Source organism: Aquarana catesbeiana, linkage group LG03, assembly GCF_042186555.1.
Source record: "Aquarana catesbeiana isolate 2022-GZ linkage group LG03, ASM4218655v1, whole genome shotgun sequence".
NCBI lineage: Eukaryota > Metazoa > Chordata > Amphibia > Anura > Ranidae > Aquarana > Aquarana catesbeiana.
In genome coordinates this window covers 671,270,771-671,287,047 of record NC_133326.1, presented here as the reverse complement: position 1 = coordinate 671,287,047, position 16,277 = coordinate 671,270,771, and the positions used below count along the sequence as shown (strand labels likewise).

The 16,277-nt window shown below is 42.5% G+C and overlaps 1 protein-coding gene across 1 annotated transcript in view; it reads left to right on the top strand.

The window, feature by feature from the left end:
• The window catches only part of LOC141133464 (uncharacterized), a 19,280-nt gene extending 3,499 nt beyond the window's left edge, over positions 1 to 15,781 (top strand). Inside the window, exon 2 of the mRNA XM_073622853.1 lies at positions 12,070 to 15,781. Within this exon, the coding sequence (XP_073478954.1) occupies positions 12,072 to 14,261 (2,190 nt within the window). The 5' untranslated portion in view covers positions 12,070 to 12,071 and the 3' untranslated portion in view covers positions 14,262 to 15,781. The remainder of the gene's footprint in view (positions 1 to 12,069) is intronic.
• Positions 15,782 to 16,277: the final 496 nt, after the last annotated feature.

Below are 16,277 nucleotides of genomic sequence, written 5' to 3'. Positions count from 1 at the left end.
GGCTGAGCTACCTGGGCAGCTAACTTAACTTAACTGAAGACCATTTCATTTGCAGCACATTGATTTCAGTGAAGGCTACAAGCAAGATTTGAAATTGTTACGTAGAATTAAATTATAATCACCCACATAGTCCAGACGTTAGTTTGACAACTGGAGACCCATCATCAGGGCTTTTTTTTCCTCAGAGAATAGGTGTAGGTACTCCCCCTTTCCAAGCTACCCCTTGTCTCTACCCCCTACCCACCTGTGAGCACAGTCCTTGGCTTCCACCCCCCTACTCACCTCCCAGTACTGCCCGTTTTAGAGAGTACGCAACCAAGTATCATTTATGGTGCTAAGTAATTTGTAGAGAATTTATTAGTGATAACAATTAAAGCAGTAAAATAGATCCCCTGCAGCCAGCAACAGTAGACCCCTGCAGCAACAATAGACCCCCCCAACAACAATAGACCCATCTAGCAATAATAGACCCCCACAGAAATAATAGACTCAACCAGCAATAATAGACCCCCCCAGTAATAATAGACCACCCAGCAACAATAGACCTCCCCAAGCAATAAATGACCCCCTGCAACAAATTACTCCCCCCAGCATCAATAAACCCTTCCATCAACAGTGGATCAATCCCAACAACAACTGACCCCCTCCAGCAACAATAGGTCCAGACCAGCAATATTAGACCCTCCCCAGCAATAAATGACCCCCTGCAACAAATGATTACCTCCCAGCATCAGTAAACCCTTATTTTAACAGTAGATCTCCCCCAACAACAACAACTAACCCCCCTCCAGCAACAATAGACCCCCCCATCAGCAATAATAGACCCCAACAACAATAGACCCATCTAGCAATAATAGACCCCACCCAGAAATAATAGACCCCCCCAGTAATAATAGACCACCCAGCAACAATAGACCTCCCCTAACAATAAATGATCCCCTGCAACAAATTACTACCTCCCAGCATCAATACACCCTTCTATCAACAGTAGATCCCTCCCACCAACAACTAACCCCCCTCCAGCAACAATAGACCTCCTCATCAGCAATAATAGACCCTCCCCAGCAATATAAGACCCCCTGCAACAAAATACTTCTCAAGCATCAACAGACCCCTCTCCCTTAAAAGTAGAGCCCTCCCAACAATTGACCCCCCCCCCAGCAACAATAGATCCGCCAACAGCAATAATAAACCTCCCCAGCAACAATATACCCCCTGCAACAAACTACTCCCCCAGCATCAATAGACCCCTCCCTCAACAGTAGATCTGGCCTATTTATGCAGAAGTGAAGCTGATTCTCATTGCAAGTTCCCCTGCCCTCGGCATGTCAGGAATTCTGCACAAGACCATCAGAGACTGTGCATGCCTGTCGCTTAACAAGCACACACGCTAAACAGAACATGTACGCCAGCAGGTTAAACTTTTTCTTTTATCGATTGATCTAGATCTCACATATTCCGAAGCACTTTTTTTGCAGGAGACATTCACACTAGTCTCTGCCGACCAGCATTGACACACTAGGGTCTCACAACAGCCATACGAGGACACACATTCATCCTCTAGGGACGATTTAGGTCAAAGCCAATTACCTTAACAACATGATTTTTGGATTGTGGGAGGAAACCGGAGCCCTGGAATGAGACTTTACCAACCACAAGGTGATGGGGAAACATGAGGAGAGCATACAAATGCCATGTAGACAAGGTCCCCAGGAGGACTAAGCTGTGATGTTATATTATCTTAGAAATAATCTTTTATAAAGGAATGTTTTAATTTTTGTCTACTTTATGAAAAAAAAAATGTTTTATTGTAAAGCTCGATACTATTCAGTTTTTGATACCTGCCTTGCATATTGTTAGCCATATTTGGGAAGCATAGAGAATGATGCTAGCAGAAAGGTCTTATGTATCACGTGCAAAGCAACACAAACATTGTTGACCACGTCCCCAAATCAACAAGCCTAAAGCATGCTAAAGTGGCCTCTCAGTCAATACTTTGCATACCCAAAGTGCTATTGCTGCTTTATGAGCCCTGGAGCAATCAAGGTAACCGATTATGGACTTTTTCCTTCCCTATGAGAGGGAACAATCATTTCACCTTATGCCAATAAAAAAAGGTGAAACAATATGCAGAAATTTGCACTCACCCTTAGCACAAGCACAGATCCATCAACGGCAGATCAGATTCATAAACAGTCACTTCATTTCTGCCTGTCAACGTTTTGTGACAAGGGAAAATTGATTCGGTACACTTAAATGTGGATTGAGCACTGATAGCACAAATACAGTTAGGTAATGACAAAGGAAAAAAAAACAGGTATCTGAATATCTACTTAGCTTGGATGGAATAGATTCTAACCATTGCAGAAGAAGGTAGAGGGAACTCCGTGATGTAGAGCAGGTGTCAGAGAAAAGACGTTACCTCGCTACACAGCGATAGAGGTATCAGATATACATAAGAGTCCATTGATAAAGGTAATATTATAGTAAAGGTGATAGAGATCACAGTGTTATAGAGACGGTAATAGAGCACAGAGATTTAAATAAGGGAAAGAGAAGATAGTGGTATAGAGAAGGTGATGGAGAAGATAGTGGTATAGAGGAGGTGATGGAGAAGATAGTGGTATAGAGGAGGTGATGGAGAAGATAGTGGTATAGAGGAGGTGATGGAGAAGATAGTGGTATAGAGGAGGTGATGGAGAAGATAGTGGTATAGAAGAGGTGATGGAGAAGATAGTGGTATAGAGAAGGTGATGGAGAAGATAGTGGTATAGAGAAGGTGATGGAGAAGATAGTGGTATAGAGAAGGTGATGGAGAAGATAGTGGTATAGAGGAAGTGATGGAGAAGATAGTGGTATAGAAGAGGTGATAGAGAAGATAGTGGTATAGAGAAGATGATGGAGAAGATAGTGGTATAGAGGAAGTGATGGAGAAGATAGTGGTATAGAGGAGGTGATGGAGAAGATAGTGGTATAGAGAAGATGATAGAGAAGATAGTGGTATAGAGGAAGTGATGGAGAAGATAGTGGTATAGAGGAGGTGATGGAGAAGATAGTGGTATTGAGGAGGTGATGGAGAAGATAGTAGTATAGAGAAGGTGATGGAGAAGATAGTGGTATAGAGGAGGTGATGGAGAAGATAGTGGTATAGAGGAGGTGACGGAGAAGATAGTGGTATAGAGGAGGTGATGGAGAAGATAGTGGTATAGAGGAAGTGATGGAGAAGATACTATTATAGAGGAGGTGATGGAGAAGATAGTGGTATAGAGGAAGTGATGGAGAAGATAGTGGTATTGAGGAGGTGATGGAGAAGATAGTAGTATAGAGAAGGTGATGGAGAAGATAGTGGTATAGAGGAAGTGATAGAGAAGATAGTGGTATAGAGAAGGTGATAGAGAAGATAGTGGTATAGAGGAGGTGATGGAGAAGATAGTGGTATAGAGTAGGTGATGGAGAAGATAGTGGTATAGAGGAAGTGATGGAGAAGATAGTGGTATAGAGGAGGTGATGGAGAAGATAGTGGTATTGAGGAGGTGATGGAGAAGATAGTAGTATAGAGAAGGTGATGGAGAAGATAGTGGTATAGAGAAGGTGATGGAGAAGATAGTGGTATAGAGGAGGTGACGGAGAAGATAGTGGTATAGAGGAGGTGATGGAGAAGATAGTGGTATAGAGGAAGTGATGGAGAAGATACTATTATAGAGGAGGTGATGGAGAAGATAGTGGTATAGAGGAGGTGATGGAGAAGATAGTGGTATAGAGGAGGTGATAGAGAAGATAGTGGTATTGAGGAGGTGATGGAGAAGATAGTAGTATAGAGAAGGTGATGGAGAAGATAGTGGTATAGAGGAAGTGATAGAGAAGATAGTGGTATAGAGAAGGTGATAGAGAAGATAGTGGTATAGAGGAGGTGATGGAGAAGATAGTGGTATAGAGGAGGTGATGGAGAAGATAGTGGTATAGAGGAGGTGATGGAGAAGATAGTGGTATAGAGGAGGTGATGGAGAAGATAGTGGTATAGAGGAGGTGATAGAGAAGATAGTGGTATAGAGAAGATGATGGAGAAGATAGTGGTATAGAGGAAGTGATGGAGAAGATAGTGGTATAGAGGAGGTGATGGAGAAGATAGTGGTATAGAGGAGGTGATGGAGAAGATAGTGGTATAGAGGAGGTGATGGAGAAGATAGTGGTATAGAGGAGGTGATGGAGAAGATAGTGGTATAGAGGAAGTGATGGAGAAGATAGTGGTATAGAGGAGGTGATGGAGAAGATAGTGGTATAGAGGAGGTGATGGAGAAGATAGTGGTATAGAGGAAGTGATGGAGAAGATAGTGGTATAGAGGAGGTGATGGAGAAGATAGTGGTATAGAGGAGGTGATGGAGAAGATAGTAGTATAGAGGAGGTGATAGAGAAGATAGTGGTATTGAGGAGGTGATGGAGAAGATAGTAGTATAGAGAAGGTGATGGAGAAGATAGTGATATAGAGGAGGTGATGGAGAAGATAGTGGTATAGAGGAGGTGATGGAGAAGATAGTGGTATAGAGGAGGTGATGGAGAAGATAGTGGTATAGAGGAAGTGATGGAGAAGATAGTGGTATAGAGGAGGTGATGGAGAAGATAGTGGTATAGAGGAGGTGATGGAGAAGATAGTAGTATAGAGGAGGTGATAGAGAAGATAGTGGTATTGAGGAGGTGATGGAGAAGATAGTAGTATAGAGAAGGTGATGGAGAAGATAGTGGTATAGAGGAGGTGATGGAGAAGATAGTGGTATAGAGGAGGTGATGGAGAAGATAGTGGTATAGAGGAGGTGATGGAGAAGATAGTGGTATAGAGGAAGTGATGGAGAAGATAGTGGTATAGAGGAGGTGATGGAGAAGATAGTGGTATAGAGGAGGTGATGGAGAAGATAGTAGTATAGAGGAGGTGATAGAGAAGATAGTGGTATTGAGGAGGTGATGGAGAAGATAGTAGTATAGAGAAGGTGATGGAGAAGATAGTGGTATAGAGGAGGTGATGGAGAAGATAGTGGTATAGAGGAGGTGATGGAGAAGATAGTGGCATACAGGAGGGGATGGAAAAGATAGTGTTATCGATGAGGTGATGGAGAAGATACTATTATAGAGGAGGGGGTGGAGAAGATAGTGTTATCGAGGAGGTGATAGAGAAGATAGTGGTATTGAGGAGGTGATGGAGAAGATAGTGGTATAGAGTGGATGAAGATAGTGGTATAGAGGAGGTGTTGGAGAAGATAGTGGTATAGAGGAGGTGATGGAGAAGATAGTGGTATAGAGAAGGTGATGGAGAAGATACTATTATAGAGGAGGGGGTGGAGAAGATAGTGTTATCGAGGAGGTGATAGAGAAGATAGTGGTATAGAGTGGATGATAGAGAAGTTAGTGGTACAGAGGAGGTGATAGAGAAGATACAGGTATCGAGGAGGTGATAGAAAAGATAGTGGTATAGAAGAGGTGATCGAGAAGATAGTGGTACAGAGGAGGTGATAGAGAAGATAGTAGTAAAGAGGAGGTGATAGAGATCAGAGTGACACGAAGCAGGTATTAGAAAAAAAGAAGGCAATGGACTGAGATACACTGACAGGATATGATTGCAATGCAGCTGTGTTTCAATCCCAGATTCAAAGAGCATGAATGATTGGACTGGAGATCTGGGGATACCCAAAGGTTTTGCCCCATATGCTTTCCTTTATTAATATATCAGCCCCACCCTCTTCTGCCTCACAGCCTACAACGGGTGACTAGGAGTCAAACAATATATGCAGATGTTGGATCCAAGGGTCAGGTCTCTGATTTTCTCATTGGATATCCCCATGTATGACCAGCTGAAAGGAAGACACCAAGAAGGCACCATTAGGAGACACCCAATGCCTCTCAGTGATATACAGGTCATATGCAAATGGGAAAATATGCCATTACCATAACAATCTGTTTAAGAGGTAAGTAATGGTGCTCCACAAAACCCATGTTGGTTTCTGAAGGCTCCACAGTAAACAGTTAAATATTATCTAGAAGATGATTGGTTAAAATTCCTCCCCCTCCCGATATTGAATGCAGCGGGGCATCCCCATTGTGTGTAGTAACAGAGGGAAATCCTTCCTTCCAATTGGAGGGGGTAGACGCCCACACACCTCTGCAGTGTCTGATGCAGCATCCTTGTGTACCGAGGTGGGGGGATGGAACGGGGAAAAGAAAGGAGGGGGCTTTAGCATCTTCATCCAAGGTTCCTATAGAAACAGCATATTTTGCAGATAACATTGCCTCTTGAGGACCCAGGCGTGTCCTGTTCCGGTATCCATGTACACACCAAAACCCCGGTTGACCGCACTCACGAATATATGTTTATGGGCAAAGTGTGCAAATGGGATGCTGTAACAGATCAAGCGTTAAGACGATTGTGAGGAAGGGAGGAGGGAAGGAGGAATGTGACAGGGAAATCCCAGATTGTCAGGCCACTCGCGGTACGTGACACTGATCCAAATACAAGTAGACGTCGGATGTTCCCTGACAAGTGACAAACTGCTCTCCTGAGAGAGATCTTTCTTTAGAAGGCTTTTCCCGAGTAGAACAGGACTGGAGACGCCTGAACGCACATTTTATTGAATTGTACACAATCCTGATAGAGAGAGAGCAACCGAGCATAAAAATATGTCTTGACATTAGGATCCGCCCATCAAAAAATATGAAAACATTTTTTTTCCCTCTAACTTTCTCCCAGTAGCTTTTTATCTGGGGGAACTTTTTGCATACTATGGGAACCCCCCTAACTGTAGGTGCAATCACATTTATAATACATTTAGGGGTTGATTTACTAAAGCTGGAGAGTGCAAAGTCTGGTGCAGCTGTGCATGGTAACCAATCAGCTTCTAACTTCAGCTTGTTCAATTAAGCTTTGACAATAAACCTGGAAGCCGATTGGTTTCTGTGCAGAGCTGCAGCAGATCTTGCACTCTCCAGTTTTAGTAAATTAACCCCTTAGTCTACACCAGTGGTCTCCAGACTGGCATGCGGGCCAGATTACTTGCCTTTATCTGGCCTTTGGGGCACTATTCCTCCCACTGACTTCAACAGTAGGAGCACAATTTCTATCATTGACACCCAACCATGGGGCACTATTCCTCATAATGATACCAATGATGGGGCACTATACCTCCACCCAATATCAAATGTGGTGACGTTTACTCCCACTGATGCCAGGAAAATAAACACTCTAGCTGGCCACAGTCCAGCCCCTCTGAAGCCTGAGGTGCAATAAACTGGCCCTTTGTTGAAAAAGTTTGGAGATGCCAGTCTACACCAGCTTTTCTCAACCTAATTAACATGAAGGGACTCTTGAAATAATTTTGCAGCTTCAGGGAAACCCTGCTGACATTTACTATAGCTATGACTCAAGGGTACATTAACATGATGGTCACTGAGAAAAATGCTGCTTAACAGAGAAGTTTGAGGTTTAGAAAAAAAATTGTATGCTCACCTAGTATCCAATGCTGCATCTGCTGCCTCTACATTGTGAACTGAGCGATCAAACACCACTGATCGCTCAGTTCTCCCCTCCGCTCTGAGCAGAGAGCCATGACTGTCAGTCACAGGCTCTCTGTTCTCCCCTCCAGCACTCACTGGAGCACCAGGCTGGGGAGCAGCTGGCTCAATCTCTCAACAATGAAGCTGAGAGGCTGAGCCAGCTCCTGGTCCAGGCATGTGGGTGGATCCCGACTGTAGAGTTGGGATGTTTCCCCAGCTTGGACCAACTGAGTGACATCATCCGACAGTGGGGTTTAGCTCGCATTCAGCAGAAAATGGGTCACAGGCGTACAAACTGCACTCCTGTAATTGATAGCTTTGGCCATACTTCTTTAAATTGTGATCATTGGGAAGATATTCACCTCTTACAGATAGCTAAAAAAAGTATTTGGTTTTAGTGGTAACTTATCTGAGAGTCAGAAAATCCCTAATTATTCAAGGAAGCCCTAGCAACCTGTGGAGGAGCCCTAGGGTTCCACTGAACCTTGGTTAAGAAAGGCTGGTCTACACCAACCACATATGCCCTGCCAGGGTAGTGTTAATAAACAGGTATACACAGATTAATAAGCATACACGTGAACTGTATTACTTGTCAAATATATTGTAATTCTGTTTGAACAGTCTTAAAATTTAGACATTTCTGCCAAGTGGCATAGTCAGCTTCCTGACCTAACTTTTCTCTACTGCAGTATAAGCAATATAGCTTGGTCAGCAGCCAACCCCCAGTCTGCTGATTGGACATTGAAGGAGCATCAGCACTGGGATGAGATCAACATTCTGTTCTCTCCTCCCGTCAACTGGATTGTGAGCACTACAGCATATGCAGGACCTTGATTGTATCAAAGTCCCACTACTCCTTCCCAATATGGATTTGTAAGTGCAAGAGATTAAAGGAAGATACCAATAAGGATGATTTGGGTACCTTTAATATATATTTTAAAAAATGCATTTTATACTTTAGATAACTTAATCAATTGGTGTTTATTTGATAGTTGCTTAGAGTTCAGCTTTGACTAATATGACCACTGTAACCTTTTCTGGATTTGGTACCGACACCGTTTACCTCATATTAGTAACTAGATAACCCCAAACTTAATCTCCTTTTGCCCAAGCTCCTATAGACTTTTGTGGCCAAGTTTTGTAGGCTCTGTTATTAGTCTACAAAGTTCGGCTGCAACCAACCTCTGTATCAACTATAATTAAATAAATTATACACATCTTTATTTTATACAAGGTGTTGGCACACATGTAGCCAGCAAAATTTATGGTCACCATGGAATGGTACCATAAAAGTGGCTGTAGGGAGTATACAAGTAAAAATTGTATTCTGCTCATTCTTTTGTAAATTTCTTCCTACTGCCAACAATGCTTATTCACTTCTTGGTGTGGGAAAACTGTTTGCAATCAGTTTTCACACACTAACATTTATAAGGTCAATCAAATAGCTTGCTGGGTGGTTCTCCAGCTACACACCTCTAGCCAAAAATGTGGAGCTGGAAAATTCTGCTTCCAGGCTGAACACCTGGGGTGCTGAGGGAATATGAGAAGTAATAATACACTAATTGCAAACATAATCAGATACTCTGGCCAAAGGTTGTGAATACTTGATTATCACACCTGCCTATATGGCCAAAAGTTATGTTAATAACCCTCCAAGTGTTTGAGGTCAAGTGTTTCCAATGAAGAGTGCCACTGAAAGAGAAGTTTGGAAATAACAAAAAAAAAATATATTCTACTCACCTAGGTGGATGCAACATTGGTCCGATGCTACATCTGTCTCTAAGATTGAGAACCGAGCAATCAAAGACCGCTGATCGCTCAGTTCTCGGTCTTCAGTGAGTGGACAGTCAACGGCAGCTCACTGGAGCGCTGGGCTGTGAAAGCAGCACTCTGAGAGGCTGAACCAGCTGCCACTCAAGAATCTGTGTGGATGCTGACTTTAAAGTTTGGATCAATCCAGAGCCTGGACCAGCTCAGTGGTGACAGCCACCAGTGGGTTTAAGCCAACTGGTGGCTGAAAATGGGTCACAGGAGTGCACTCCTGTGACCCATGGACGGTGTAGGGCCAAAAGAGCTACAACACACAAAGAGAGCTTGGACAATTGTGCACTTTAACCTTATGTAAACTTTTTCAGTATGACCATTCTGTTCACAAAGCAAGATCCCAACCCTACTGAACACCTTTGGGATGAACTGGAACCCAGATTGCGAACAAGGTCTTCTAACCTCATAATTGCTATTTTGGCTGAATGGGCAATGGAGTGGGATGCTCAACATGGTGATATAGGTGTGATGATCAGGTGCCCATAAACTGCCTGTGGTATCTAATGTAGTGGCAGCATGGCATAGCAACTAAGCGGTGAGCAGTTTTGTATTGCAAAAATTATGTTCTGGGTTCAGCTCCCAAAAAGAACACAATCTGTATATAGCTGGTATGTTCTCATCTGGCTCACATTTTCTTGTGGCCATCATCACAGTTTGCACAGTTGTTCTGCAAGCTTACTTAGATCGGCATCATTCCCATTCAGATTTTTTTTTCTAGGGTTTCCTCACAATCCAAAAACACACGGTTTTCACCCAGTCTGGTAATACTGTGGTATGGAGTTTAGATGGTAAATTTAATGGCAAAAAAACGAATCGAAGCAACTGGTTCGATGTCCTCTATAAAGTGCTACAGAAGAGCCAGTGCTACATTGTGGTGGGCTGCCAGTTCCTAGCTTCCTGTATACAGTATCTTGGATGGTCCAACAGCAAGAGCTCACTGCCATAATTTCTTGCTCTGTTCCTTTCCACCTGGGAGAAATTGATGTTTTCACCCATTTCCAGATCTTTTCTATAATATAAAATAGATAAGAACCCAGCAGGGATGGTGGGAACCTCTTCAATTGAGCAGGTCTGCAGAGCTGGTAATTCAGCATAGAGATCTCCTTAGTAGAGCCCCCAAAGATCTGCTAGAATGTGTAAGGTGGTTTAATATGCTTACAAATACCCCAGAACTCAAATACCAATTTTGGTTGGACTAACCTTTTAAACTAAAACATCAGACAACTTAATACGCAGGTGAAATGTATAAGAGTTAACCTTAAAATTAAATAATATAAACTATAATTATTTTTTGTTTAAATGTTAACACTGGTAGGTAGCTCAAACCTGAGCACTTGATGAGTGACGTCTGCAAGCACTATCTGAAGGATATAAAACCTCCATGTGACTCACAAGCCACTTTCTAGGGAACAGCTGCTGTAGAAATAACCAAACACTAAGCTGTTTATCACTTGGTGGTGATTTCCAATGTTGCTTGTAATGAACCGGGAACAAATGTGTTATCCTGTACAGTCATCACTAATAGTTAAAGCATAGTTAAAAAATGTCTGGACAAAGAAAATGATCTGCACTGAAAACGGAATATACCCCTTCCGCTCTTAACACTTGTTACCATAATATATTGAAAGGAAATATTTTTAGTGGCTGTGGGTGGGCAGTTGTTTCAGTAATTACTGGATCCTTTGTCGTTATTGATGAGAAGTATGCCCATATATGGTGAGCCGGAACGTAACAGGAACTGCAGATGTCTAGAACATAAAAGGTTAATGGCTATCAGGATGAATGTGTATTCGTAGTGTCTAAACCTAATGGCATTCCTTAATGTGTGGCAAGGTAGAGTCTGTGATTAGTGCAGTATGCCATGTATGCCAAGGACAGCCATTGATCCTATAGGAAAAATAGCTGTGTGTACTAACAGTGAGGTCTGGTAATGAAGAGATGGAAAGAAAAGGTGGATGGAATGTGAGACTGAGACACAGGATGATGGTGCAGCATAGAATGGAGATTGCGAGAGATACACAAGAAAGCCAAACACAAGAATACAAGGATAAAGCTGCTTGATTGTGCGATGAGGTCTTGTCAATTAAGGAAAGACCTCAGTAATTCTGCATCAGCATGAATGAGAGAAACGAGAGGAACCTGCAGAATATCTTGGTGGGAGGGGGACAAGGCGTAGGAGAGACCTGCAGAATTTTATAACGGGAGGAGACACCTGCAGGATTCCAAAAAGGGAGGGGGTTTGGGAAAGACCTGAAGGATTTCCACATTGGGACTCCCTCTCCCATCCCCTTCCCCCATCTCCACCTCCACACTCACTCCTACGCAGACACAATACATCTTCTTTTCTCTCCCTCTGTCTGTGCTAGCACAGCACTTTACCCCTGCCTCCTCTCTGGTCCATCACTGATGTTTCTTGTTTCCAGGAAAGGATTTTTTTTTCAACAGTGAGTTAAAATCGTGTGATGCTTCAATGCTTTTATCAACCAATAAATGTATTTTTCTCTCTCTCTCTCTCTCTCTCTCCCCCTCCCCCCCCCCCCTCCCCACCACCCTCCTTCATCCCCATCTATAAATGTTTTCGTTAATTGATTTGATCAATATTTAATTCTGTTCACAATTATGTTATTACTTTATCTTTCTACCCCTTCCGCTTGTTTTACAATTTACTTTATCCCCAACCCCACTTTACCTTGCTTGTATTGACCCAGAAATGTTCCACGCTCCCCCCTTCCTTCTCATCCTTACCCTCACCCTCGTACACTCCTCCATTTCTCATGCCATCCCTGTAAGCGGAGAAAAGAGTTACCAAGCAATCCACCAGACTACACACAGTGACTCTGAGCATTCTCTCCAACCAGAGAGGCACGAAGAAACTCCACTTGCCCAAGGCCAGCATGGTGAGGGGAAAGATATCCAAGAAAGAGCAACCACTAAGGTCAAGCCTGAATCCATTTCTGATGATAGAGATGAATTATTTAAAGATATAAGTCCAAAAGCTCTAGCTGCTGTCCTTCTGCAAGCACTCAACACGGAGGAAGTGGAGCAGTCTCCTCAAAACGAAGAGGAGAAAACATCAGTAGATGACCAAAAGATTGTCAAGCAGGAGATAGACAAGATAGATGAGAGTGAGTTAACAGAAAGGGTGAGGAGCAGAACAAGAAGTTCTGATGATGAAGAGCCACTGAGTAATGATGGAAAGTTAGATGAAGAAGGTGATATGGAAAGTGTGAAAACCCTGCTGCAGGAGCTTGAAGCTTTTGAACCCCTTCCAAAAAGAGAGCAAGAGCCTACTGAGAATGACAGCCCTGAGAATGATGATCTACAAAAAATAAGAGAGCTCTTAGGATTTGGGGAGCAGACAGAAGAGGATAAGAGGAGCCCCCTGAATCCCGTGCCACACACCTCCAGACGACTGGGGGAAGAAGAAGAAGAAGAAGAAAATCTTGCCAATGTAGCTCAGAATCTTCTTCTTCAGTACCTAATAAATGAAGGAGAAAATGAGGAGGAAAAGGAAGATGATGAAGATAAGGAAAATGAACAAGACTACCAAGGTGAGAACTTGGGGGAGGAGCAACTGCCTCTATTTGAGGATGAAGAAGAGGGAAATACACTGGAGAAAAGGTCAAATGAAGATGATGATGAAGTAGATCCTCAGACTATTGATAAACTGATAGAGTTATCTAGCCGCTTACATCTTCCTGCTGATGACGTAGTGGATATTATCAATGATGTTGAAAAGAGGAAAAGGAGAAGGATGAAAAAAAAGAAAGCAAGAGATGATTTCATAGCAAGAAGAATTGAAAGGACCAGAACTCCCCCACAATCTTGGCCAGATTCACCAAAAGCTACTTACTATCCTAGAAGAAGACCGGAACAGGAACCTTCCTGGAATAAGGTATCAGACACAACCTGGAAGAAATCATCAGATCCAGCCTGGAATAAGAATAAGTTGTCACCATCCACCTGGAACAAGCTGAAAGGGCCAATCTGGACCAAGTCATCAAGGCCTAATTGGAATAAGGTGTCAGAGCCCCTCTGGAATAAGGCACCAGACTCAAACTGGAATAAGGTGCCAGACTCCAACTGGAACAAGGTGCCAGACTCCAACTGGAACAAGGTGCCAGATTCAAACTGGAACACGCTTCCAGATTCAAACTGGAATAAGGTGCCTGACTCAAGCTGGAATAAAGTTCCAGATTCAAGTCGGAATAAAGGATCAGACTCAAACTGGAATAAAGGATCAGACTCAAACTGGAATAAAGGATCAGACTCAAACTGGAATAAAGGATCAGATTTAAACTGGAATAAGGTTCCAGACTCAAGCTGGAATAAATACCCAAAGCCAAGCTGGAATAAGTTGCCAGATTCAAGATGGAATAAGGTGCCAGATTCAAACTGGAACAAACTGACAGACTCTGGCTGGAATAAAGTGCCCGATTCAAATTGGAACAAGGTATCTGACACAAACTGGAACAACATACCAGAACCAAGCTGGAATAAAGTGTCAGACTGGAATAAGGTATCAGACTCAAACTGGAATAAACTGTCAGATCCAACCTGGAATAAGATGTCAGAACCAAACTGGAAAAAGCTCTCAGATCCAAGCTGGCATAAGGTGTCAGAGTCAAGTTGGAATGAGATTCTAAAACCCACCTGGAATAAGATGCCCCCATCAAGCTGGAACAAGTACTTGGAACCTGTCCCACGTAGATATCGTTCACGCCCAATCCCTTTCGCTAGTTATATGAGGCCACGAGCCTACCAAACCCCTCCCCGATACTACTATAAGCCACCTGTCCCACAAAGCAGTGACTACTTTGACGAAGACCAGGATAAGCAAGATGAGATGGAGAACTATATCGAGAGGCTCCTGATGACCCACCCTGAGGTCTTCCAGTGATATAGTCCAAGTCCTAATCCCATTCAGAATCGACTCAACCCAGACAGTGAATCCAGTCCAGCTCCATTCATAACAACTGCTGAGAAAATTAATGGACAAATATCCATTTGCATCCCCAAGTGATCTCCACCCACATGGGTGCCATCCAACCCAAAACAACTCAACATACACTGATGAATTCTTTGTCTAGTAGATTCCACATTTCAGTGCCTGAGCGTATCAGTGTAATGACTGATTCCACAATATCACATTTGCTGTCCAGTATTACCTTAGAGTACTACATTATTTGAAGGTGACTTTTCATACTGTTTTAATGGTTCGCCATTTGACATATTAGTAATCCAGTCAATTATTTTCTTAGAGGTATGGCTAAAAACTGGAGATCTGGTGGTGATCAGGAAATACTGTAGGATTTGTATATCTATTACTATGTAAAAGTTCCCCAAATCCAAAATGACGTACCCGCCAACTACAAGAGTCTAGCGTCGGGGTACTTGGTACTCCTTATATAATAACTTTTGCACTAAATCATTTCACTTTCTTGATATTCGGTAGAAAATTCAAGACTGTGAAAGGTTGTTCTTTCAACCCTTAGGAAGATGGACTAAATTTACAGATGAGGTATGCAAGTATACCTGCCATGTACAGCCATTTTTTTTTTTTTTTTTACACGAATGCAAATGTACAGACTACTAATTCACAAGAGTAGTGACCACATGCCTCCTGTTCCAAAGACAAAATTTGTTTTAGAGCTCTAGGCATACTATGATTAGCCCGACAGAATGCTCAAGGCTTGGTGCCAAGTTTACAACCCCTATTATCTATACAAGATGGATCTGGGGGCCTCCTCAAATCATTGCTGTGCAGGAGGTAGCTTCTTTGACTTCCACTATGGCCATTAAGATCCCCCTTGATCCTTCTATGCACAACTATGAGATGAAGAGGATTCCAACCCTGTTTTTTTTTTTTGTTTGTTTTTATCGAGGATGTCACCCCATGACTATATCAACACTGTGTGCCGAAGATGCCATTGATTCCGTTTCAGGGCTTATTGACGTTAAAATACATTCTTACCTTGTGAGTTTACAGTCTGTATTCTCAAGCATATAAAATGGCTTACAGTACAACAGGTATGATGTATACACTTTAAGGGTTAAATCCTGATACTGTAGGAAGTGAGAGTCAAAGAGGGCTCTCTGTTTTGAGCACAATATTTGTAAGCCCACCCTCCCTACAAAAAAATTAAAAAAGAACAAAAATATGACAGAGTTTAAGCCCTTGGAGTCCACAGCCCCCCCACAGTCCCTGCCTGAGTTCCCCCCTCTTCTCTGGACTAGCTCTGGTTGCATGTGCCCCGTCCCACCCCCCCCCTCCATCCGGTGTCTTGGCTGCTGTAGCCTTGTTCTGTGATACTGTTAGTATTTTCCTTGCTAATAAAAGAGCTTTCTCTCCGCTCCTGTTTGTACATATCATATGAATACTTTTTTGCTAAGGAAATAAAGCTGACTATTTTATTACGAGTTATGGTTGTTATTTTGGCCCATAAACAGCCTGTGGGCCTGGGGATGATGAAAAAAAAAAAAGAGAGAAGGGGTGGGAACTGATATGTTAAGGGTACACTCTGGACGAAATTAAAAATGTACAAAAAGGCAGCCTGTCAAAGGACAGTAATAATACTTACCAGTCCCATCACCAGTGCATCCCACGTGTGAAGATTTCTGTAGCTGATGTTGATCTGCAAGAGAGAAAAGCTTGGAGTCATTAACTGTGGGATTGGTAAGTAATATTACTGTTCTTCTACTAGTAGCCTTTTTATTTATTTCTTTGTTTATTTTTGTGGACATTCAAGTATTTAGAATGTCTTAAAGTGACACTAAAATAAACTCTGGTCTAAAAAAAAACAAAAAACTTTTTCTTAAAGTCAAAAAATACCTTGTATTGCTCCTAGCCTCCACTAATTCTCCAAATTCCTTATTTTTTTTTTTTTTTTGCTGCTGTGATCCAAGTTCCTGTTAG